Here is a 27,131-nt window from a genome sequence, read left to right on the forward strand (position 1 = left end):
ATGTTGTCCGCTATCCGATCCTATCTTCTACCTGTTGTCGAGCTGTACATGCTCGGTTTGAAGGTTTTGCTGGTTCAGCTGTTCAGCAGACGTTTCACGTTGCCAGGTCGGTTTAACTCCGAGTGTGGTTCACCCGATGTTGTGCTGTCCCCGTCAATCAGTGGGTCTTGTGAGCAGTGAACGCTGGTACATTGTAGTTAAATTACTTAACGTTAATTTGTATATTTAGGAGTCATTATTTATATCGGTATGGGCTTTTGGACTGTAGTGCGGTAATGTATGTTAACGCTAAGCTAGCTGTGTTAGCAGGTTTGACAGAAGTGTAAGAGTCGAGTGAAAGAAAATGCTGTCTGGTGTCTAATACATGCCGAATTCACCAAAGGAGCTGAACAGATCGTTTTAACTGTGAAGTGTGTTCTTCAGAGGGTCTGCGTTTGTCGCAGAGCGATATGGGCTTAATTTGCCACTTTTTATAACGCAGTTTGGACCAGTGTGGCTCATCACAAGAGAACGGCGTTTGACACCGCAACAGGTCAACTTAGACGCTTGAGTGACAGTAGTATCAACCAATAAAATATAAAATACTTAAAGTGCAGAGCTGTGACTTTGTAAAGGAATTTCACAGGAATAGTTATTTCTGTACCGGTATTTTGTGATAAATTAACGTTGGACCAGCAACTACAACTGCCTGTATGTGTATACAGTAGGTACACATGTACAACATGTATCAGGAAAAATGCATTTTACTCTGAGTGAGCCATGTTCATCATCATATGTATACATGAACAATTTGAATAAATAAATTATTGATCAAATAATCACCCTACCTTATGAGAACCAGTCCCTGTCAAAGCACTGCCAATCTCCAGGTGTGCAGAATCAGACTCAGGTGTGTTGGTAATGTGTACTCATGTCCTGAAAAAGGAATGTCTCCCTTAATAGTGTAACAAAGTTTTTCTAGCAAGTCACTGTCTCAGTAAGTCCGTTTGCCAGTCATAAACATTTCCAACATACAGTAACCACCATAGAAGTTCCACTATACTACATATATGCAAAGGGATTTATCATTTCTTCAAACTTCTTATAGGCAGGAACTTTGCACTTATATGAAATCGTTGTTCTTGCAATTTAAGGACACTGACGCTACTGAATATACAATATTCTTTCAGAAAGTGAAGGAAAGTAAAGTCACTTTGAGACAGACCATCTAACTCCAAGGACTTCTCATGAGGCCCTAATAGTGGCCCATCTTGAAGCTGCTTCCTTATCAAATGACATTCTCCCTGATATCTCTGTGTCCTCTTCTGCTTCTGCCAGTGATGCCCAGACAAGATGGCAAGGTTGCCATAGTGACAGGAGGAGGCAGGGGAATTGGCTATGAGGTAGTCCGCCACATGGCCAGACTGGGGGCACATGTTATCATAGGTACAGTATGAAGCACCACACAACTGACACACAACAAGTATGACAGGAGATACAACCTTTTAGCAGGACAGACACACGTGTGACAGAGAGATTTCCCCAAAGGTTGGCTTCCATCTGTTTACACTCAGATTTACAAAAACAACAGCAGTGATGATAACGATAACCTTTTGTGCTTTACAATTAATAAACATAAAATGCTACAAAAACAGAAACATAATAAAACACATTGAAACACAAAACATTGAACAACACAGTAAACTAAGGCAAAGTACTATACCAAACAAAAGAGAACTGGGTAAACCCTTGTAGATAAAAGGAAGTATAAAAGTGAATTTTGAGAAAAGATTTAAAAGACTAGTTAACCTCAGCAGTTGGTGAACATTCATCTTCAGACTGCAGGCTTTCCTGATTTATAAACTTTTGAAATTTCTCTTTTCTTTTTCTATTCTTACTTGATTTTTATCATTTTGAAAAGTCAGCAGAAATAGCCTTTTGTCCTTTGCACTGTATGAATTCTCGAGAGTTTTATGGAGAAAATATTGTATCGGGCTGAAAAAGGGGCTGGCAGGACTCCAGCTTTTCTAATCAAAAGGATACAGCCATATAGTTACAGGTCAGAACCACATGCCCACAGCAGCAAACTTGACAATGCAATCTTGTCAGCACACTCACAGCATAAGCTTATGTAAAACCAGTGGCACAATAACCTTAGCGATGATAGTGGGAATGCCTCAATCACTACTAAATGGGCTTAAATTAGTTTTCAACTGGCTCTTGAAAACAGCAGTAACACAGGCAGAACTGAGAAGACTTGTGTCAAGCTGTGTGGAGAAGGAGATGTTACCAGCATGTTAATTTGAATCACTGTCTGTCAATCTGAGAGCAAGACAAATTACAGTTGAGGGTTGGTATGACTTTTAGTTAGTAACGCAGTAATTTTGCAAAACTGGTCCCAATTGCACATGATAGTCCACTGGCATCACCGTTTTTGAAACTGTTGCAGTCTAGTCCTTTAGAAGTGTAACAGGCATACTGTACATCTTAACCCAGACAACTGAACTAACAGCTCTACATGGTAGATTTCAAAAGGGAAACATGTAAAAATTAATCTTTCTGTGAATTAGTTAAACATCTCCTTTAAAGGTCCATGGGGCTGAGGAGTGTAAATTAATATTAGCATACAGTAGGTCATCCTTAATGTATCCAGTGTCTTTCTCTTTAAAGCTGCCCTCATGTATCAGGTAATAAGCCCAGTATAGCTGAATGGATATGGATATGTGTAGGATGGTTTAAATATAGTATGTGTGATGCTCTGTCACAACTAGGGCAAGGACTTGGCAAAACAAGGATCACCCATAAAGGGGAAAAAGACACAAAAACAAAAATACAAAATGCAAATGCAAAATCACTCTTGGCGAGGAGAAACACGGATCAAGGAGCTAAAACCAAGCAAGAAACAAAGTAACAAATAAATACACAACCTGACTGGGGATATGATGACGAGAGGCAAGATGAGAGACAAAAGATAAAGCCAAAGACATGAGCCAAGGGCAAGAGACAAAAACAAAGGGAAACGACGAGACTTAAATACACAAGGCAATGGGCAACAGGTGAAACCAATTAGGGCGGGGCAGACAATCACAAAGGAGGGAAACAAGACAAAGACAGAAAGTAAAACAAGACAAGATACACAAGGGAAATGATTTCAAAATAAAATAGGAACTATAAATAAAACTTAAACTGAATCTGAAAAGGTCCAAATGTCCACAAAAGAGATCATAACATAACATGACATGCTCCTCTGTGAGATGATGTAAAGAGATCTTAAGCTCTACTGGAATTACAAGGATGTTATAAAACTAGGTGTTAAATGCAAATTGGGAGCATGAGAGACTTTTTTCCCATAAAACAAGATCTGGTATTGCCCAATTAATTATTTAGCAGTATTTACTGTTGGATGATAAATGCAAAACAACAAAGTCTTCTAAGGGAAATGGCTGGTATGCTTTAAACCATGGTTTCTTGTAGCATCTATGTGAAAGTCCAACATTTGCCTGAGCACAAACATAAAAATACAGATTAACTACATACAAAGTGTAAGCGTGAATGTTTAAACATTGCGAAAACGTGTTGTGAAATAGGAAAGAATGTTTATTTCAAATCTGATTTACAAAGAAAGCGCTTGATAATCAGACTAAGGACATGAATGAACTCCCAGTGTCCATATATATATATACATATGTGCTACATCGATCACTCCCTCATCCTGAATCCCTGGAGCCACTTCCTGAAATATGTTGATCACTATACCTCTGATGTCCTCCCTGTCTTCCTCTTTAATGGTCTGCAGTTCAAGGCTTCATCTGTGATTAATGATGTTTTGCATAATTGTAACTAATACTAATACTAATAATTAGAACTATCTTATGAAAATGATCAGTGATTTGTCAAACAAGTTTGGTAAAACTAAACAAGAGCCATTCAGTTGATCTGTTTCCCTAATCATAAAGCTGGTTGTAGCCTGTTACATTAGATCTGTAGTTTTCTCTGTGGTGGAGACACATTAGTGGTAAGATGGCCTCCTGTTTAATTGTTTGTATTCATGTGCTTTGTTCTTTTTGTCTGGAGGGGTCTGCGTGGGATTTTAAGGAAGTGCATTTTCCTTTTCATCTAACATTTCTCTCAGCACACTCCAGAACTGGCAGCTGAGCTGACTGCCATTAGCATCTCCTCAAATGTACACTCCCATGGGGGTTGATGTCATTTCTGCTGTGCCCATTAAGCTATCAGGATCAAGTTTTACTTTTTACTCTCTATTAGTAGTCCACAGTTACTGGTTTCGGTTTCAGCTTAACTCAATTGTCAGATCACCAGAATAAACCACAGAGCTCTCTGCGGTGGGCGTCATGAGGGGCATTTCACTTGTTGACAACATGAAGCAGCTAAACAGGGATTTCACATTTTGCATTCTGCATAAATACCCACTTGAACTGGATCACCTTACTTACAAATTACAGAGAGGTTGTACTTTCTGCCCAGGGACTGCAAATGCAAATTAACTCGAAGATAATATTGTTCATGTACAATTTTTTTTAAAATTACTGTTTAATTAACAATTAAACATTAAAGTAACTGAAGGTGTAGGTTAAGATGCCCAGGTGAACCTTAATAATCTCTAGATTCAGCACCTTGTGGAGAGCACAGTCCTGCCGAATGGCACAATTTACTGTCGTGAGGAGAACTGTTGATAGACCTTTTGATACTGATGTCATCTTTCATAACATCACTCAGTCATCTGTCAATTCAGCAGCATTGTTGTTTAGCAGACATTGAGACGCAGTTTTTATCCCAATTAAAATATGATTTTATCTGACAATTATAAAACGATTAGATAATAAGATCCGCCTCAAGCCCACTGCCAGACGTTGGTATTGTTTTCTGTAGTATTTGACTGTGTTGCAACCAAAGTGTAGACTGTTGTATGCTGCTTCTATACTAAACCAAAGGGTTTTAATTTCAGGTGTTTCCACATAATGTATGAGTGTGACAATTCTGGTAGTTGGAGGATCAGTCAGATCTTACAATATTTTACTGTTCTTTTGTTGTTATACTATGAAAGAACCGGTTTCTAAGATGTGCTGCTTGACCACAGCAGAGAAGTGTTTATACCCAATCTAAATAGCCCCATTCAAAGGTAGGTAGCTATCATAGAGTGTGGGGGAAACATGATTTAAATATGTATATATTGGTATAATATATGGTGCACATTTTCAGATGTTCTCTCCAGGAAGATATTCATAGCCACAAAAAAGGGTGACAAAAAAGAGAGAGAGGTAGAGGTCAAAAACAGCACATTTCTCACCTCTGCATAGCTGCCCAGTAACACTCAAAAGCAGGGGGTCAGCATGGTTCATCACAACCAATCCAATGTCGTAAAGAACTGTACTGGCTAATGATGACATTTCATCATTGTTGTTGAAGGACAGTCCTCAGTGTTTATTATTCACTCAAATCTTCAAGATTTTGAGCACAACATGGTTGAGCCAGTTTTATAAAGTGAATAAAGCTTTTAAGATCCAGCACTACCCATTTAAACAGCCAAAGAAAGGGGAATTCAAATGACTCTCAACAAGACCAATAGCCACTGTATCATCACGGTCTAATAATACTTTTTATTTTTTGACATTGCAGCTGCTTGACTGTGCAGAGTCTTCCCTCAAAAAAGCAGTCAGGGAGGAATATGAGGAGTAAACCACCTCAACATACAGTTGAGGTGGTGGTGGTGAATGCTGACAGGGGATGTCTTCAAAAACTAATCATATACCATGAAAATTTTCAGCAAAATATAGATTTTTTTCCCCCATATATTAAAAGCCCTCTTTAGGTGCAGGACATCACCTCTCCTAGATTCTGTGCACAGAACAGCAATATGTTTTCATGCGGTTGACTTCCAGGGCGAGGCTGAATTTTCCATTCAGTTCATGAGCTCCAAAACTTTGAGGAAAACTCTGCTTTATTCATTCAGTGTATACCGCAGAGTCAATGTCGGAGTGTCCTTGGAGACGGTTTGAGCAGAACATAAATGAGACTTGAGCACTACGTATGGTTACACTCACTAAAATCAATACATGAAGAACTTTAAGTGTCTGTTGCCCTCTCAGACAATCCTATGTGTATTGAAGCTGATCCCACAGGACTCAGAGTGTATCTCCATTTCAAATACTCTTGAGATAATTCATGAAGTGAGAATATTTATGGTAAAGTGGATCCCGCTCTGGTAATGGAGTGGATGCATATTTCAGGTGGAGTGGTAGCATAGTGCTTGTGTGAGGAGAGTTCTTGGATTGAGCCACTGCAGAGCTGCATGTTAACCAGTACTTTTAAAATGATTAAACTTAAATTGTGTTGGAAAATATGATCTTTGCAGCTGCAAAAACACCAGTGCAGCTTAACAAGAAAAAGAATGAAATAATAAATGTAAAATGTGAAAGTGTACTAAGATAGCAAATGTGCACAGTGTGTAATCCAGTTATTCTTTTACACACATTTACGTGATTATAGTGAGCTCTGTTTTTCAGACAAATGTGGAAAGAACAGTCACTGTGGACATAACTGATGTAACAAGAATACGAAGCACCATGGTGCATCAGTTCTTAAAAGTCAATTACCTAAATATCAAAACAAAACTTTGTGTGTCTGCAAGTTCATCTACAATCCAGATATCTTGATCAGATTTCCTCTCTCTTTCTGTTTCCTAATCAGTGCTGACCTCATACATTTCATACGCTCATTTATGAAGGCCGATGTCCATGAGAGAAACAGTGTAGTGGACTTTTAAATATGCAGAATAACAGCTGAATACACTAGGTCATTACCCTGTAAAGTTCCATTAAATTAGGTTTGCTGTTAAATGAGGCATTGTGAAATGAGGGATTGATAAATTGGACTCACAGCAGAAATCATCCTTTCCTCTGAAAATCTACATTATTACATTTACTACAGTGAAAAAAAATCCAAATTGGTTACATGAGACTTCATGAAATGTATTAGTGAACTATCAGTCATGCTGCTGTAATGATTGTTTTCCAGTCCCATCAAACAAGAAACGTGCTGGTTTGCCAGGTCTCTATGTGCTTATATCCAGGTCTTGTAAATAGTGAGAAATTACCTTCTTTTAACTCTGTCCCACACCAAGAATGGGAAGCAGGGCACACAGAGCACCCACAATAATCATAATAGCCCTTATGAAATCCTCAGATTTGATGGAAGTGTCACAGGACAAGAATCTGAGTACTAAGTAATTGTTATGGCTGGTTGTTGGGTGCCAACATTTGACACATAAACTTTGATTTCTTTTGTGATTCTTGCAGCTATAGACCATCACAACAGAAACAGGAAGCCCCTACCTGCCTCAACTCCATTTTCCATTGTGCACCAGTATCTTTGTAATGAGTTGCTTTCCATTAAAATATTATAATGGATAAAAAAAGATTAGATGTGATTAAAAATTGATCTGACAATGATAATTCTAAATATCAGTAAGTTCCCATTTTTGGTGCCATCATAACTATACAACTCATGCATCTCACTTTTACTTTTTGTCTTTGGGTTCTTGCAAAGAAACCAAATGAGAAAAGTTCAGAAAATGTTGCTGAAGTATGTATCTTGCAACTTTCTTACTTTGTGTCATGCGTAGTTGATCCATTTGTTCAGCTGTAGCAAGATTATTTAAGTGAAATAATTAGGTTACATTTTCAACCCCCAGCCTAAAATATTTAGTAGGCAAATTATTTCCTCGGGGCATATTTTTAATCAGTGGCTATTTTAATTGAGAACTTTGACCGGAAGCATTTGTGCAGAAATGTGTATAAAGTGTATAAGTATATACAGTGTTCTCATCAACTGTTGGGTCTATGAGCAAAGAAGCCTATAGAAAAGCATCTCTTTGTGAAAAAAAAACCCAAAACAAAATGTATTTGTGTGGATTCAGTGTGTATCTGTCCTGATTTTGTGTGTGTTTGTGTTACCCTTGTGACACGTCATCCTGAAGAGCCACGTCTTTCAGCGCAGCCTGAACCGCAGTGCATCAGGGTAAATGATGCTGTGCCCTTGAAAAGGCCTGCGTGATAATCCAAGATTAGTGTGCCTGTGTGTTTGTGTGCGCAGAGAGAAAATGAGAGTGTGCATGAAGCCTATTTGTGTGTATGAGTTTGGGTGAAAAGAGAATTTGCGCACATGTGTGCTTATTCAGTCATCGTGTATGCAGCAAATCCTCACATTTGAGAAGTGAGGACTGGCTAATGTTTAACTAATGTTTTGTCGATCAGTGTTTTGTCGATTGACGAATCATTTAATTGACTAATTGCCAGCCCTAATTTCTTGGCAGTGTGGATATAATTTCTCTGCATCTCTGCGTTTGACAGTGTGTGCGTGTGTGTGGGTTTGGACATGCATACATTCTACTATCTGTGCTTAAGAATATGTCTTTTGAAAATGAGGGTCTCTAAATGAGACACAAACTCTCTGTCTCTTTCGCCTCTGTGTGTCTCATATTTTCACCTTCTGTTTCTAATTTCTTTCATCTCTCTTTAATAGAAGCAGAGTCCATTTGTATGCAGACGGTCTCTGTAAACAGTCCTGAGTCAGAGAGTCAGTGACTGCATCTTTCACCAGGGCATCTGCACGTGTTAAAAATATGAAAATATCAAATGTACTGTATCTACACCTTTTATGTGAAGTTTCTGGAACACTCACCCACTGTTTATCATACCTGTTAATTCATAAAACACATGGCCACACATTTAGGTATTGTCAGGAATTCATGAATACAAATCACTCATTGTGAGAACAGTTTACTCACTTGTCTACCCCACACTAGTAAGTTTTGCTTTGATGCATATTTGGTGTAGTTGATATTTCAATTCTATATGAATTCTCTGGTGATCTCACTTCTGGATTTCTCAGCTGTTTACTGTTGTCATAATACTTAGTTTACATCTTATACATATTTTGGGGTATAATTAATTGTACTTTTAAAGTACTGTGCATTCTTTGAAACCAGGATTGCAAACAAGCTCTTCACTGAAGGAGAAGGATTTACTCAGAATCTCTGTTAACATTCATAAATGTTCCTCAAGGGCTAAATGGCTGCATTTAGAAATCGTTTTCATTTGAAGGACCCTTCTTGGAAATATTGTTTTATAAGATGAAAGAACACAGGTCTGTCAAAAAATGGAAAAACAATATTATTCTATAAAAGCCTCTAAGGGCTTGTCAGACATCGTATTAATCTGTGTGTGTGTGTCTGCTCCTTCAGGTGGGAGGGATGAGCAGGAGGGTCTAGCAGCTGTCAGAAGGATCTGTGAAGAGTACAGGGAGGCCAAAGGTAACATTGTGAATATGTCTATGGACACATGCACAACCACACACAGACACACAAGCGCTTGTGCTCGTGTGCACTTGTTTTAGTATGCCAGTGTTTGAAGATAAAGGGCAGAGCTGCAGCAGTGTGTCCCTCAGGCTTGTTTTTACAGTCTTTACCAGGCACACACACGTTATTGGACACTTGCAGGTACACACACACAGATGGAGCTTCCATGCCGAGTATACAATGTCAGGAGTGTTGTTGATGCACTGTGAGGAAGAGGAGGACACAAGAGAAAGGGTATAAGGGGAAGATGAGGGTAGATTAGTCAACTAAAGGGTGAGAGACATAGACATGAAAGGAGGCAGAGGGGGTAGGAGAACATGACAAATGGGCAAATATAGGAAAATAAAACATGAAAAAAGAAAGAGGAGGTGGAGGGAAAATGGAGGCGCAGAGGAAGTGATGGAGATGAGAAAAGACAAATGATAGCAGCGAAGAGATTTATTACTCCATTGACTAAAGCTTACAGTGTTCTCTGTAACTCCCGTGTTGAGAAATTGATTCGGCTGACCTTCACAGCACCATAAATTCCACCATAGTTTCATGACTAAGAAACCTCATAAGTTATCCTTTTCTGTACCAAACGGCCTTGCAGGGTGCGTCAGTACCTATTTACCTCAGAGGATGTTCAGAGATTTATACCAATGATTGGTGATTCAGATTTTAAAGACAAACTGAAATTTGTGTTGTCTTCAGCTTTTGTGTAAGGAAGTATAAACCAAACAGAGTATCTTATGGTCTTGAAGCCTTTGAATGTATTAAAAAGTCCTAAGTTAAATTTACAAAAGTCATAAATGTTTTACTGTAAGTATTTAGTAATGATTTTGGATAGGATTACAACCTGTCAGGAGATGTTACACACCTTGGTGGGAAATGACAATAATCACAACGGCAGATAACAATGTTAATATTTCATTACAACTAGATGGTGCAATGTTTGAAATCCATTACTAAAATCAAAAGACATTTTAGAGACAAACAGCAGAGGGTTTAAAACATTATTTTGTTTGTTGGTCAAGTCAGTGCACACACAAGTGTGATCAGCATCATCTGATCTCTGAAATAGATCATTTTTTGTATCTTCCCACCTTGATGAATTACAGCACCGACTTTGTCAGTGGTACCTAAAATTCATGCCCACTGGAAAACATCACTGTGACTGTGGAAAATAACTAAAAACCTTAAATCGGTTTTGGTGTACAGTTTGTTTCTCCTCTCCTAAATACACAATGGCCTACTCTTGTAACTGAAAATGAATCAAGTTAGAGGAAGGTGTTTGTTTCATTAACTGAACCTTTAAATTTTGCTTTGCTGAATTACAAAGTGAAAAAAGTGAAATCCTAGCCAACCAGTTGATTACTGGTATGTTCCTTGCCTTGTGTTTGAACATGGGTTTATATTATTATTATTATTATTATTATTTAGTACTTCAAAGAACATCATAAGTTCCCCTTGGTGGAGCTGAATACAGGTTCTGTATGATATTAACTGTAGCCCTGCCAATTTGGGAAGCAGGCTGTGGTTTGTGCTGCTTGGCCTTGCAGTGGAGAGCAGCAGAAAGCTGGCTGCCTGGGATCCTTCTTGTGTGTAAGTGGCTGTCAGGTACAGAGACAGCGGCCGTGTAGCTGGTGTCATTGAAGTCGATTTCCCTGGACGGGGCCGTGGTGGAATTGATTACTTCTTTTGTAATTGGCAGGCACTGAGGCATAGGGGACAACAGGGGTGTCTGTAGCCAGATGCTTGTGCGCTGAATGAGAATGTGTTGATGTGTGTGCACATGTGTGTGTGTGTTTGAATGTGACAGTAATGGATTCTCATTAGTATGTGAGGCAGGAGCTTTAAACATCTCTGTCCAAACGCCCTTTGGCATCCTTCCTAGTGTTTGCACATTTGTCTGTTATGTGAAATGGGAGGCAGCTCATAATATACATGTGCCTTAGCCTGCAGAGGTGGTTCTCAAACTGGGGACTTGTGGACCATTGTAGAGGTCCTTTAGGAAATTTCAGGGTATCACCAGTCACAAAGAATTTAATTCAACTACAGAGTACCTTAATAGATTTTGTAGAATAAAAAAGACACAATTGTTCATTGAAGTCACCTTGAACACAGCAAAAGGAAAAATATGCTGTTTTTCAGCCTGAGTCTTATTCTCAAATCATGACCATCAGTCTAATGAATTATGAAAATTTTGAACTCCCCACCTTCGATGAGATTTAGTAGAGATTTTGGGAAACACAACTCTAGCAGAACAACATATATCGGGGAAAGCAACGTGAGCCTCCTAAAGCTTCCCAAGTAAAGTTCAATTTCACAAAAATAAATTCAAGCTTTTCCATAGTTCCAGCCAAGAATAAACAAAATTAGTAAGCTTTTGTACTTAACTGCATCTGGATGTGTGGAGAATAGTATCGTTCCTTCCATCTAACTCTCAGCAAGAAAGCGAACATGCATATGTCCCACAATGTCACCTGTTCCTTAAAGCTGTTTATTATTATCATACAAAAATCATACAACATAACACTGAAGCAACTCTGATATGTATTAAGGTACAGTAGACGTGATATACATAATTAAAGAGACTATATAAGTCACATTATAGTTAAAAACACAATGTTTTAGTTTAGTTTCTGACCAGTCTAAAATGTGCGTGCCTTGTGTGTTTGTGTGTTGTTCTCTAATTTATATATACTCTTACTGTCTTATTGGCTTTATATGTGTGTGTGTATATATATATATTAATATGTAAAGGTGTGTGTGTGGTATCAGGCAGCAGTGTATTGCCCAGTGTAGCAAAGGTGCTATCCCTAGAAAACCTGAAGTACAATCCTGTGGAAATATGCTAATGACTTTAGACTGCAAGTGGGTTTTAGTCAATGAGGCTTAAAGTATTTTACTTTAAATAATAAACACACACACACACATACACACACACACGCAGATACAGGGTATTTCTGTCTTTTTGCCACAGGCAGCGCTGTCTGTCCACTAACTTTAGTCACGGTGCAGTTGAAAGTAACACTTTCTGCCTCAAACCATAGGCCTAGATTAACAGTGTGAAGCAAGGGAACCTGTGTGTGTGTGTGTGTGCGTGTGCGTGTGCGTGTGTGCGTGTGTGTTCGAACATGCGTGTTTGTGTGTTTGTCTGCCTAACACATTAAATTATCTCTCAGCTTAGGTAACCCAGCTGGCCGCTTCTCACAAAAACTGCCGTTCTTTTACCAAAGCTCTTTCTCTCCAATTAAAATAATTTTTAGTCACCTTTGTTTTCATTTAGTTCAGTCATGAAAATAATCAAACCAGCCACATCAAAATTGAAATGGTTGTTCAAAAAATGTTATGTTTTTGTGCAAAAATGAGCATGACGTGGTGTGCATTTCTCAACAGCTGAGGTGTTGGAAATGTTCTCTATATTATTCCTAAGTGATTGTGTGTACAAAACATGTATGTCAGTGTTTATTTGTATCAGTGCTATATTATTTGTGTGTGAGACAGCCTTACAATACACACAGGTTTAGCTTTACAGCTGTCTTGACTTGCGAGAGTATCATCCCATTAACACCACCAGACAGCATCCTCTCTCCCACATCAGCTGAATAAAAAAAAGTCTGTGGAGGAGCTCATACTGGCACAATGCCCAGACCTAATATTCTTGGATATCTCTGTGTTGTTTATCAGACAGCTCAAAGTGAAACTGCTTATACTTTCTTGTCTGGGTCTCACAGGAGGTGGTTTCAGAAGGGACGGTACATTCACCCTTTATTTAGACAGTGTTGTCGAGTGGGAGAGAGGGGAAGTGAGACGCTGTCGTGGGATGTGATCCAGAATGTAACAAGGATCCAGTCATCTTATGCTGTGTTAAAAATTAATCAAACCGATCATCTAAACATCAAGGTGTTTGCTGTCAGTTTTAAAGCATGTGAGTAATGCAAGATCTCTGTCCTGTTGGCAAGCAGAAGAGAAATTCAATGTGTTTCCCAGCGTTGCATTTTAATATCAGATTTAGGTGTAATCCAGCTTAATCATATCTACTGTAGTGACAATCAGGACACAAGATGCATGTTTAAGCCAGGTGGAAAGAGGGGATTAATGGTAAGAGAAGCAGGCAGTCCTCCCTCGTTATTTTTTTTATTGTATTGCTCTTTTAAAGTTGTTCGTTTTCGCAAAGACGCACCAGTTAGAGCCGAGGATGCTTTAGCATGAAGAAGTCTGTGTTGAAAGCATAGCAGTGCAGCAGAGAATGTAAAAGTGAGATTTTCATAGATGTTTCTGTTGAATGCTGAAGCCTAGTTGCAAAAAAACAAAAACTCCAGAGTGTTTTTGTGCCTCTCACAAATTCGAATCACAATTGGACCTAACTAGTTGAAATTTGTGGAAAAATAATCTAAAAAGTTGTCACTTTTCTGAACTTCAAACTTTATTTATGTAAAAAAAAAAGAAAAAAAGTGGCACAAGATTTTACAGTTCACTTTCTGATCCATCATCCCAGTTGCAGTATTTAGTTAAAAAAGATTTGGTTTTTTAAAACTGTTCAGTGATTTTCTGTATCATTATTTAAGCTAAAATTAGTGTAAAAAAAATCATAATGAAGCTGAGTAAAATGGTGTCCACTCCAATTAATTCTTGAACTCATTGTCTTAATTGAAACAATAAACATTATTTCTTATATTTGCATTATTTGTTACATCTATTTACATCTATCTAGGTTGACGAACTCTAGAAGCTCAGTATAAATAGTTGTCAGCTGGAACGGGCTTTTGCTTTTTTCAGTGCCTCTTTTGCTACTGATTGTGCACTGACGTGGCATCTATAATCACATTTAGTGTTCATATAATTACAGACGCAATCGTGTAACACTCTTGTCTCTGCTTTTCCATCCACATGGGACACAGACAGCAACTGGTTGAAATGCAGAGACAGCTGTGTTTGTAGCAGAGGAAACAAAAAGGGGAAAAGGAAGACGATGGTGCTAAATCAGAGTTAGATATCTCAACTGTTCCATGAAAGCATCCTTTGACTTTTTGCCCCTGTTAAGACTTAATAAGACTTAATAGGTCACAAATGTCACACGTGTATTCAAGTGTCTTTGTGTGGAAGTAATACCACTGTAGCAAAAATCAGTTGTTTTGTAGTCAATAGTGAAGTAGTATGGGCAAACAATAACAAGGGACCTGAGGGACCTCAGGCATTTTGGCTTGTCACAGTAGGAAAAGATGTGAATAATAACATAAATGATGGCTATGTTCTATTCAAATGTCCCAATCAGCCACGACAGTGAGAGTGAATAAATATAATTCAGTCATCATTCATGTTTTTATTTACACCTTAAGTTTTTTTGTCTCTCAATATTTGTCTCTTTTTCTTGTTGAGGAGGAAAAGGACAAAGAACTTTTTAAAATAATTGCCTTATGACTCATGTTCAGTGGTTTTTCGCTACCATTGAGTAGAAATCCTCTCCCCCACCTCTTTCTATAACAGGAGTGTGCCACAGCACCATTATAAAATCGCAAATGTCAAATGACATGGCTTTATACGATATAAAGCACCAAAATTATCAAATTGAATGTCGTAGAAAATTTCTTTTTTCTTGTGTTTTATTAAATCAGAATCACACCCACTTTGAACATGCAACATGGATGAAGCTAGTGATGAATTAAAAAAAGGGACTTTTTTAAAAAAAGGATCCAGTGGATCTTAAACAGCGTGCATGTCCCCAAAGGCAGTTCCTGTCGTCAATTTCAACAAATTCCTCTGTAACAAAAACACTGTCAGTGTGTGTTTGGCTATTGAGTCGAGGAAGCTGAGCTTTGTAGAAGATCCTGGGGTCTTAATTCGAAGCTGGCGGCTGCAGGCCCACGCCCGATCGATGGCATTTCTCTCCCAGTGGGCTTTCTAGATATGACCGGCCTTTCTGACAGGGCCTGGCCTCAAGGGAGCCCATTGAAGGGGACAGGAAAGAACTGACATACACGCGCACACACACAGACACACCTGGTTTTGGTACTATCCAAATGCACACGCATACACACACTGAGACAATCTTATTGTTATTGAAATGCACAGACCTCCTCTCTCTGCTTAAATATTTCTTTTCCCTCCTCCAACCTTTCTCACACACACACACACACACACACACACACACTCGGCAGGAGGTGAGTGGCATGGCTTGGAGATAAGGCTGCTATCAGGCCTTCATCAGGGACGGCTGCACTCTCATCTGTCACGGCGGCCTTTTTCTCTATCGGTTCCATCAACTCTCCTTCCCCCTGCTCCCTCTCAGTCCTCTTCCTGTCCTTGCCCATTATATTTGACCCTCTACAGGCTCACTTGAGTCGTCAAGAGGACCAAGATATTATTTTCTTGATGTTTGAAAGACATGGTCTCCTTTTGGTATAATGGCAGCGCGCTTGTGTTGTAGCAGCAGCTGTTTAAAGATTTGTGAAAAAAGTAATTCAATGCCCAACAGGAACCAAGGATATATACATAGTCGATCAGGGTTCATATTCAATTTGATATGTATGCTGAGGGTTTGGTGCTGCAAAAAAAATGGGTTTTTGTCTATGACTTGTCTGTCTGTGTCACGACTGAACGAGGATTGAACCCAAATGAATAACTGAAAATCACTTGTGACGAGGCAAAAAGCCAACAAAAAATAAAAGACTACAAAAACACAAAACCACTCTTAGCGAGGAAGAATATGGAACAAAACCCAATAAAGCAGGAACAAATCAAGACAAAAGTTTCAAAGAGCAAACAGTGAGCGAAACCTCACAAGATGAGGGAATTGCTAGTTCTGCTATCATGAGACAGGGCAAACTGGCACAGGACAAAGGGAGACGCAGACAATATATAGACACTAGGTAATGGGGAACAGGTGGAAACAATCAGGGTAGGGAAGACAATCAGACTATCAGGAACACAAGCTACCTGAAACACAAAGGGAGAACAGATTACAAAATAAAAGTGGAAATCACGAGACAAAATAAACGCAGGATAAAACATAACAAAACATTATTTCCTCACTGTGACAGTCTGTGTCTGGCTGCAGACTTAATGACCAAAAATGTTGTTTGGTTTTAAAATTTCCAGAGACGAGAAACCAAAATCAGTGTTGAAATGTTTTTATTTTCCTAGAATAGTCCCCATTTACAAGTGTGTGAGGCGTGTGTGTACAGAGGAGGACGGAGGACGGAGTTGCAATTTAAAACATTTCTTGAAAAGATGAGATTTCAATTTACTGCTTATGATTACAAGTGACTCTGCAGTCCTGTCTGAAGGTCATTCTACCAATGGAGAGCCTCCAAAGAAAATAGAAATGAGCATTCTTGAGCATACCATGATTTTTCTTGATTGACCAATGCCAGTGTGTAAAAGAGAGTCTAAAGGTTAGCAAGTTAAAAGATTTTGTCCATTCTTGATGGACATACACTCAGATGTATGTTAAACTACTTTCCATAGCCGGTCTATTTCCAGTTCATTTAAAAATTTAGGGACAGGCTATGGAAATCTGGCCATGGTTTAACATACAAATGAAAATGTGTAGGCTATTCCTGTACTCAGTATCAGGCTGGTTATGAGTGTCAGGACAGACTCAAACTGACACACACCGATCGTGCCAGAGTAGGAAAACAACTTAGTGCTTCTCTATTCATTTCCGCAGGTTGGAGCAGTTACATGACTGACACGAGAGACAGACACCATAAAATTTAGTAATCCCATATTATTTGCTGGCCATAGATAAGAGGATTTCTCATTGCACTGCTGTCTTTTACCTCGACAGGTGTTACAATAATAGTGCTGGTTTAATATTCACATTCTTTATAGTACGCTAAGTAGATGTCCTCACAAGAAATCTGTGTCCGTCAAGCTTTCTAAGTATAGTCAGTGTTCACCATCCCTAAAGTAATTTCTCTGGAAAGTGTATACTCATACACACACTTAAACTAAAGCACAGAGAGTCACTTTCACGCTCTGATGATACCAGCTCTCGGGCACTGCTGTCCTACCTGTGTCTTATCATACGATTAGACCTAATATAATGGTGTGTTAAGCTTTGATGGAGTTCACGAAAAAGTATTAGGTTTTATATAATATACTGGAGCTACAGAAATGTAGCGTTGCCACTATTGTAGTGTAAGAAGCCACCAAGCCTTCTCTAAGAGATGATTAATACACTCTTTGATGTCTTACCACCAAAATGGCTAGCAGAAATAATCTGTTTACAATGGCTCTGATGTGTGTGCGTGTGTCCATTCCAGTGGAGTTCAAGAAACTGGACCTAGCCTCTTTGGAGTCTGTCCGTCAGTTTGTCCAAAGCTTCAAGGAGCGGGACCTACCACTGAACATTCTGGTCAATAATGGTGAGTCGTGGAAATGTCATGTTCTAGCCACATGTGGGTTGTGTACTGCTTAGTAGGAGTAGTATATAAAGTATTCAGTGACAAAAGTAGAAATTCTCTCCACAACAGCGTAATTTAGATACTGTCACCTGACTGAATGTAAGAGAATGTAAAGCATTAACATCAGCTCTAGACCCGAGAAAAAACATTTTTAACATACAGTATATTTCACAATTTTCAAAAGTACTGGAAGATCAACAGTGTGTTTTGCATTTCCTTCACCAGGCTGGCTCATGAATTAGGGCAGCATCTCCCAAGCTTTATGTCTGAGGTACAAGTTTTGTCTGCATGAATTGCTTGTGTGTGTGTGTTTCTGTGTCAAGCGGGTGTCATGCTGGTTCCTGAAGGTCGTACTGAAGATGGATTTGAACAGCACTTTGGGGTGAACTACCTTGGCCACTTCCTGCTGACCTGGCTACTCCTGGACACACTGAAGGATTCTGGGAAATGCCATCACTTCTCTCGTGTGGTCAACGTCTCCTCCTCTGCCCACCGCATCGGAAAGATCAGTCTAAATGATTTAAATAGCTGGTAGGCTCACATACACACACACACTCATATGAAAAACAGTACAGTAAATTATAAAGACAAATGATAATAATGATATACAAAAAATAAAAACACACTGCTCGCCAATGGTGCAAAAAGTCAACACAGCGAACACTAATTCATCTACTTGCACCTAATTCTTATTGCTTTCTGGTAATTAGCCATTAGCCATTTCTGGCAACATCTAGCAGTCACAGTCATATCTAAAGATGTATTACATACCTGACCATTTTCATAACAGGCTGTGTCAAAGAAACACTCATTCTTATTCATTTCTACCTTTTCAGCCCTGCTGTGTTCTTTCATTTTAAGCCCAAACTCGTCACACTCAACCCTGCACACTCTCTGCTGGTGTCACCAACACCAGTGTCTCTGTTTCTGCTGGCATTAGTGGGCCACTGTTGGCTCCAGTTGGCTCAGTGTCGTCCCAGCCAGCAGCGCTGCTGTCCAGAATTATTAGCAGCCTAAACATCTTCATTCCGTTGTTTCATTGCAGTGGGATATGGGGCATAGCAGTGTACATAGACTCTCAGAATATGCGATAAAACCTTTACCTTTACTATCCCAATTCAATACAAAATTCTTTCAGTCCAAAATGCTGGCATGACTGTGGTGTTGCCCTCTAGGGTCTTTGGAGGAGGACAGAACAAACCAAACTCTCTCTGTCATTCTCCTGCCATCGTGTTGTCACACTGATTTCAAAACACAGATGTGCTAAATACCAGGCTGTCGCTATATCAAGGTACAGCTACAGCTGAGCACAGTGACAGAGCATTGTGGTTGTTAAAGAGATGCCATTCCAGTGCCCGGAAACAGGTGCAGGCAATAGGAAATATATCTTGTGTTTGAGCTCTGTTTGTGTCAGTGATGATCATTTTGATCTAGATGAGTCTTTTTGAAGTCATTTCAGTCATGCTTTTACTGTAACATTGTAGAGTTACACTCTTACTTTACACATTCAAAAGCTGGGGTTTTTATTTGCAAAGGACTTCATGTAATTGCCAAACTCACCTACTGTACAGTAAAGGAGAATAATACAGGTGCAGCAGCAACAAAAAATTACTTTGCAGATTGAAAATATAAGTTTTAAATACAGGCACACACTCACACACAAATAGCAGATATAAAAAAAGAAATGCAGAGTATCTCTCAGTGTAGTGCAGATACTTCCTTCCTTGTAGATGCATATTATTGGTGCATACATGTATTGGCATGAAGAACCTGCCCTGCTGAACAAGGACAAGTTCTTCTTACATGAGAAAGTTGTTTAGCTGCATTTTGTCTTTGCTATGGTTAAGGAGAAAAGTGACATTCTCTCTTGCTTCCTCTTTCTTCAGCCAGTGTTATTCAGCCCACGCTGCTTATTGTCAAAGTAAGCTGGCCCAGCTGTTATTTAGCTCCCACCTCCACCAGGAGTTGCAGCGTGGAGGTTTCCCAGTGAGTTCATGTGCTGTGGATCCTGGCATGGTGAATACTGCTCTGTACCGCCACCTCTGGATGCCCCTTCGTCTGGCACAGAGCATCATCGCTCTCCTGCTTTTGAGGGTAAAACACTTTCATCTGCTTTATTCACACGTCAAGATAACATAAATCATCAAGTTTGATGTACTTGTATTTAAAAAAAAAAGTCAGTAACTTTGCAGCCATATTGTCCATTTTCCCGGAAAGAACCTGCTGCTGCCACTGTTCAGTTTTGCTCAAGGTACCACAGTGACCTGAAACATCAAACTGCAGATAATGTTCAGAATTTCATTGAACAGGATGGAACAGACATGTATTCATGCGTGCACAAATACACACAGTCTATCCACATTGCTGAAAATGGAAGTGCCACTGAAAATCAAAGCAGGCTCTTCTCTTTGTGTTATATTTTAAAACATTTCTTGCATAGCTCAAAGCGGTGGCCGCAGGCTGCTGTTAATGTCCCTGGGATTTAATGGAAGGAGATGTGTGTGCGTGTTTGAGGCCAAAACTGCAGTCATCACAGGGATTTGCCCCCGAGCACAACCTGTGGGATGGTTACCACTTACGCAAACACATAAATGACACAAATTCATGCATGTAATCATTAACATGTACACACCCACACATAAACACACAAACTGTGAGGAAACAAAATAATCCAAGCACAAATAGAAATAAACTAAAATCTTTAAAAAAAAAAATGTAACTAGAAACTGCACTAAACTGAAATTACAGTGATACTCAGAGTATGATGTGTTGTCATGCAGCGTTTTTATTTGAAGGGACACTGGCAGTTTTAGACAGAAAATAAGTGACTGCAAGGCGCTCAGTGCTCTGATGCTCTTTTAAAATGTTGATGCAAGCAGCAGCACCCTTGAGAAGCATGACACAATCAATATTCGGAGGAAGCAGTCATTGTCATTAGTGAATATTGTTAAAAAATGCACTGTCCTTGGTGGGCAAGGCAGTAAAATCAGATACAACAGAGCAACAAGTAAGCTGCAACGGAGTGGCCTGTTGTCATGGAAACAAAATTTTATGATTATATAACTATATATACATATATCTATCTATATCTATATCTATATATATTTTTTTTTCTCCTCACAAAAAATGTTCTAGGAAGAGTTTTTCTGAGCTATAACCCCTCTTACGAATAGACCGTTAAACCACAGACAACAAAGTGAATACTGCTTGATGCTCGCAGGATGCGATCCCCGCTCTGCTCTGAAACCTGCTCCTGGTCTTACAGCTGACACTGAGATCATTGTTAAAAAGCATCAACACTAACACTCACGCACATGCACGCTTACGCACACAGATGCACACACACACACAGGCACGTACCCTGAACCTTCTTTTCGCTGACGCTAACAAACAATGGCATCAGTCCTCTGGCATTCACACACACACACATACACACTCTTCGACACGTTCTTTGTTTTAGCAGTGATAACTTGTTGTTGAACTTGTCATCCTGCAGTCAGTCCAATTCCTTTTGATGTTTATATATTTTTGGTATGCAAGGATTTTTGAAATTCAGGCGTGTGTGTGTGCGTGTGGATTGTCCACAGACACCTGCAGAGGGCGCTGCCACTGTGCTGTACGCCGCCCTATCACCGGCCCTGGAGGGGGAGTGTGGAGGAGGCTACTGGGCCAACGGGTGCCAGGAGATGACAACACCGCCGACCTTTGAACCCCAGCTGCAGCTGAGCCTATGGGAGACCAGCCTGCAGTTACTGCGCCTGCAGTAGCATGGGACTAAAGTACGTCAACCCTGCAGATAACATCAGATACAGACCCTTAACTCTGGCTAACCAGCCACTTTCCTTCCCCTCCTCACTTTTTTCTTAATATCTTTTCTTCGTTCATACCTCAGATCGAGGTGTTTGTAGCGATTTATGTTGACAATCTCACAATCCACCGCTGGACTGTGATTGATTATATTGATATTTGGAAAGCAAAGATCTTTGTTTTTTTTTTTTGTTCCAGACCCGCCAAAGAAGGGCTACAGGGGATGGAAGACATTTTTTTGTTTTTCACTGTGAGCAAGCAAACCTACGCACACGTACAAACACACTCTAGGGTTATGTCCAAATATGATTTTGCTGTCATAGATACTGGGCAGCTGCTGACATCAGTTGTTTATTCCCTGGTCGTAGCTAGCCTCAGATGTCTGGCAAGAGAAATCGTTCCACAGTGTCGTATTCAAAGACCTGCAATGACACCTGCTCCGCTCTGCCTTAATGTCATCAGTCTGGCTTTCGATAAAGATTTACGTTGTCCACAGTAAACTAAATGATGTTTCAGTCCTAAACAAACCCTAAAATGCTTTTTGGGCATGGAAGTAGTTCAAATGAAGAGCTGAATTTTGGCACAGTATACTGGCTGCAAAATCATGTCGCTCAAACCCTAGCACACGCGCACACTCACTCACACACACACACACACACACACACACACACAGGCACACACACACACACATTCATGCACCATGACAACAATCAGATTATTCAAATCTAAACCTGCCTTGCTGTGGCGGGGGAATGTGATGTTATCACTTTGCTTTGACACATCACAATGATTTCTCAGATCGTCTTGCCATCCCACCCGTTTTACTGGGAGCACCTTGTGCTTTTGGTACATTCTTGTGCTTTCTCTCGTTACTGCTGTACTGAATCCTCGTGTTAACTGCCGGTCGTAGTTGTATGATAAGCTGTCCTCAAGAAAAGGTGAATTCTGCCATCCTCATGAGGATGCTGGGAAAATGTCTGCACCTCCTCTGTCCTCACTCTCTCCACCACTCAGCAAACCGACAAAAGACATTCCTATGGACTTGAAGGGGGGATTTAGGAAGACACTGGAAAGAAAAGAAGAGATCCCTGGTAAAAGAAGGGCCAAAATTGAAATGATTCCCCCCAGAGACATAGAGCGATGAGACTTTTGTTTTTGTTCTTGGGAATTTTCTTGCTGTTGCCCTTTTCTGAAGCCAGGATTTCCAGACGTTTCTGTTTGCTTTTGTCTGCTCAGAAACAAAAAGGGAAGGATGGAGAAACAACCTTCCCTTCAGTCTGTCCCGGTTTTCCATTGTGATCTGTGTTAATCTGTTTTACTGTGCCTGTGATACGTGTGTGTGCGCTTTATGCACATAAGTTAAGCATTAACTCGTACTTTAGGCCCAATTCATGTTGATGGATAGCACAACAATGGCCAGTCCAAGAGGAACAGCGACGGAAAGGAGTGAGAGAGGGGAAAGCACTTTTTTCCAGCATTCAAGCTGCGATTGGTTCCTCATTGCTGCTGCCGCCGCCGCCGCTGCTTCCTCATTTGGCGCCGCTCCCAGTGCATTGTGGGATTGAGATTTCCCAGTGGTGAGAATCAAACTCCATCTGCTGAGCTGACACACACACTCACTCTCAAATGTTGGAAGCGGTACATCCAGGCACAGGCTTATCTAAACAAGCACACAGCAAACAAACACGTCTGTCTCATGCAGGAAAATACTTACATACACACACACAATACATACACACAGCCATAATGCCATCACCACTGTGATTAACCATTTTAGCTGTGAAGATGAAAAATTTTATCTCAAATTAACAAGTTTTGGCTAAAAATCCTTCCCTACATTCCATCCCACTGCTGTATGTGTATATCGTTGCTTTGAATACTGTCACTGAGCATCCAGCATTCGTTATTATCTGCCGTATGTGAAGCAATAGTATCACTGTGGTACTGTAGCTAATTCAGCCAGTAGCACAGAGCCAGACATTCAGACTAGGAAAAGAGCCCAAGATTCTGAAAGTGTATGAAAGAGAAACCAGCTTCAGGTTATATCAGGAATTCAAAATTTCTTTGTCTATGTGTCTAAAAACATTAAATGAAGACATTGTTAATGTGAGTTGTTTCGAATATTAAAATTTAAGAGTAGTATTTTCAAAAAAGAAAGAAAGTCCACAGTCTTTCTCAAGCAGTTGGAAGATGTGTCCCAGTTCAGGTGCTGGATCCTCTGAAGGATTCAGCAAACAAAAGTCAGTTCCTCAGAGGGTCTGAAAGGGAGGCTGAACCTGCTCCTCCCCCCTAAATGAAACCACTGTCTAGACTCACAGAAATTAAAACAAACAAACAAACAAACATCAAACAAAGTAATGGTGTGTTCAGACCCTCCTTGTCAACTCATAAAGTAAAATATGTGCAAGTCTGTGACAGGATGTAGAGCAGTCGACAAAGTTTGGACACGCAGTTAACAGACAGCAAACAACGGACCAGGCTGGTAAATGGTAAATATATCCACATTCCTTCCATTTATTTGTAATGCCCTGTGATTAACATGTCCATGCTGCAAATAGTGGAGTTTATGTCTGGCTTCCTTTAGTAACAACCTATTGTTTGTCTGGTCCATGTGGTGTGATTACCAGTGATAGCTCACCTTAGCACATGGACCTTGTAAATATGACATGATCATATGAATTTACAAGTTGACAGAGATTGCCTGAATGCTCCATTAAACAGCCAACCATGACATAATGGACTGTGGGACTGGCCTGGTTGGCTCATTTTGATGAAACGTGGACTTTGTGGGTCCATTTTTAGACCAATGCTGCGTTCATGTCGTATGAGATGGATCAGGGCATTGGAAAAGATTCCCATGGTTACGACTTGTGTGCGTTCACGTCGCCGGGCAACTCCAGATTGTTGGTCCTATGAGTCTTACAAATACTGTTAGTTGACAGTATTATACTATATCCATTCAATTTGGGTTGAACTGGTCTTGAATGACGGACTTTGGCAGAGGTGAGGCAAATATGTTTGTTTGGTTTTCAGGTACTTATGTATTGTTTAGGGCCAAGTCAGATATATTGAAGCTTAGAGAAAAATGTGTTAAAACAAGATTTCTCCAGTCATAAATACTCATTTTGTGGATGTTGATGTGAATAACTTCTACAAGTTGGAATGTGACAATTTTGAAAACTCAGATATGACATGAATGCACTGTAACTCTAGAAAAACACTTCAGAGCTAGACTTGGTCCTGATTGGCTCCCATGGACTGAAATGTGGCCAATCAGTTCAGTATTTGAAATGGAAAACCAGCACCTTAACTTATCCGAGACAAGAGTAGGTGATTCTAGTCAGCCAGTCAGGGTTCGGTGAATTGAGGACTTTTAATTCAGTAAAACAAATGGAATTCTGCTTTTAAAGTAACTTCATAATTTTTTTTTTATAATACCACAATCCAGAACCTCTGTGCATTTGAAAAAGACATGCAACTGAATAAAATGGGACATTTAAAATTCAAATTTAAAGCAAACATCTAGGGAGTGTGATGTTTTTTCTAGTGTAGCATTTGTGTGGGAACCGACTCCAAATGCCAGCAATACTCAGTTTTTAAGTATGTTTTTTCTTCTAGTCAGTGCTTCCTTGTTTGACTGTGTGGTTCCTCGAGGCTACTGAAATGACAGAATAACAGACAACCAAACCCAGTCCCGGAGAAAAAAACGTGCTTGTGTCCCTTCACACAAATGAAAAACACCAGCTTACCACTCGGCAGCGCTCATTTAAAAAGTACAAGGCTACGGTGTGAGCTGCATCCTGTCTAAGAGCTATCGTGTTTTTCACAGTCCAGCTGCTACAGTAGATGTATTGAAACAGAACGCCTGAGCACAAGATTTTCCAAAGACGAGGTGGTGAGGAGTGTGAGGGTCTGTCTTGATGTTCTGGTGGTGTCAGTGTGCAGAGGGGGCTGCTAAATTATCAGTAATTACCTTGTTATGTATTTAGCATACTCCTGAAGCATTCTACACTGACAGGTGAATTGCAAGTATAGAAAAAGCGCTTAAGTAACTGTGGTATTGTATGTATGTGATTTACTCGTATATGATCATTTCAAAGCGTTGTCACCGCTGGACGTGGACCAGTGGAGCTGTATGTAGACTGAAAATGCTCTAATAGCCATTCTTCTGACTGACCTGGGATTACATTTATATTAAATGTTCTAGTCCCAAGTTCTGCAAATCCTAAATGTGTTTATGTATAGGAAGAGATAATATAAAGACGTATACAGGGGGTAACCAGATGAACTGAGTCCTTACTCTGGTGCTAGGGCCAGTTAAGAGAAAACACATGCAGGCGCTTCTCAGTCTTCTCACCTTTAATGCATATACCCGTATGCCATTTTCTCCTTTGGTTTGAGTGCGACCTTTCACTCGAGTCCCTGCAGACAGCAACTAGAGGATGTTCCCACCTCAAATCCAGTGTAAACATTCAGTCCATCTGGGCACCTGAGGATTTATGAAATGTGCGAAATGTTTTATTTTTATCGTTATTTTGTTGTTGTAGAGATACACATTTTATTGCTTTTGCCGTGCCTATGAAGAAAATCTCCCTCATATGTGTAACTGTGAATTTTTCATGTAGAAATGAGCTTGTAGAAACTGTGATACCGTCTTGTCCTGTGCATTGCTGTGAGTTTTTTCTTCTCTTTGGGGTGATGGGAATGGAGATGAGGAGTGTGGACGTGTGAGTGAGTGTGTGTCAGTGTGTGTCAGTGTGTGCGTGTGTGTAGATTAGGGAGTTCATGTCCATGTTTTTTGTCAATGGTTGTGACATTCCAGCAGCAGCCACCACCTTTTCTATTATCCAAAGCCTCTCAATAAACATATCATTGTGCCACTTGTTCGCCGTCCTTTACACTGTGCGTGAGTGAGAACCTGTCAGTCTGATGATGCTCAGCGTGACACAGCGAGCCTCAAGCACTCTGAACTTTTGAGATATTCTCAGATCCATCAGTGAAACTCACACACACAAACACACACTTTTGGCCAAAGCAACCTACATTTCCTGTCTTCCATCTTAACAAATCCAGCTGACTTAAAAGAGAAAACCATGAAAAGGGTTTTAAACACTGTTGTTGTTTTAATGCAGTGTGGAAACTGTTAGTAGTTAGAGCTGGAGTTTTGACGTCACATCCGAGCTAGCCCCTGTAACTCAATCCCTCATTCAGAATGTCTGTGTGTTCCTGAGGTTTACTCTAAGACAAATCTCCATCCACTACAGCAGTTACTACAAGAAATTTAAACCTTTGTGATTTAAAAAAAACAAAAACAAAAAAAACCCCACAAAACAACAGTTTTGTTCATATTCATAAAAAACAACACTCTCGCCTAAAATTATGTTTTAAAACCTTCTAGCTGTAACTTCTGCTGTGCTCTGTGTCCTGCTGTTGTTACACACTGAGTTAACCGCAAACTCTCAACTCGCTCATGGACTCGACTCTTCTGCTGACCTGTGACATTTAGACTGTGAATGTCTAGAGCTTATGGGAAATGGTGTTTGTTAAAGGTCACTAAAAACATAAATATTGAATAA

The 27,131-nt window shown here is 39.9% G+C and overlaps 1 protein-coding gene across 1 annotated transcript; it reads left to right on the plus strand.

Moving 5' to 3' along the window:
* LOC121193915 (dehydrogenase/reductase SDR family member on chromosome X-like) lies at positions 1-26,407 on the plus strand. Its single transcript, XM_041056346.1, has 7 exons — positions 1-106; positions 1,318-1,425; positions 9,242-9,310; positions 17,608-17,709; positions 18,072-18,279; positions 19,635-19,842; positions 21,336-26,407. The coding sequence occupies exons 1-7, from the start codon at positions 1-3 to the stop codon at positions 21,513-21,515; spliced, it is 981 nt and encodes a 326-aa protein (XP_040912280.1). The 3' UTR covers positions 21,516-26,407.
* The last annotated feature ends 724 nt before the right edge of the window (positions 26,408-27,131 follow it).

Source organism: Toxotes jaculatrix, chromosome 15, assembly GCF_017976425.1.
Source record: "Toxotes jaculatrix isolate fToxJac2 chromosome 15, fToxJac2.pri, whole genome shotgun sequence".
NCBI lineage: Eukaryota > Metazoa > Chordata > Actinopteri > Toxotidae > Toxotes > Toxotes jaculatrix.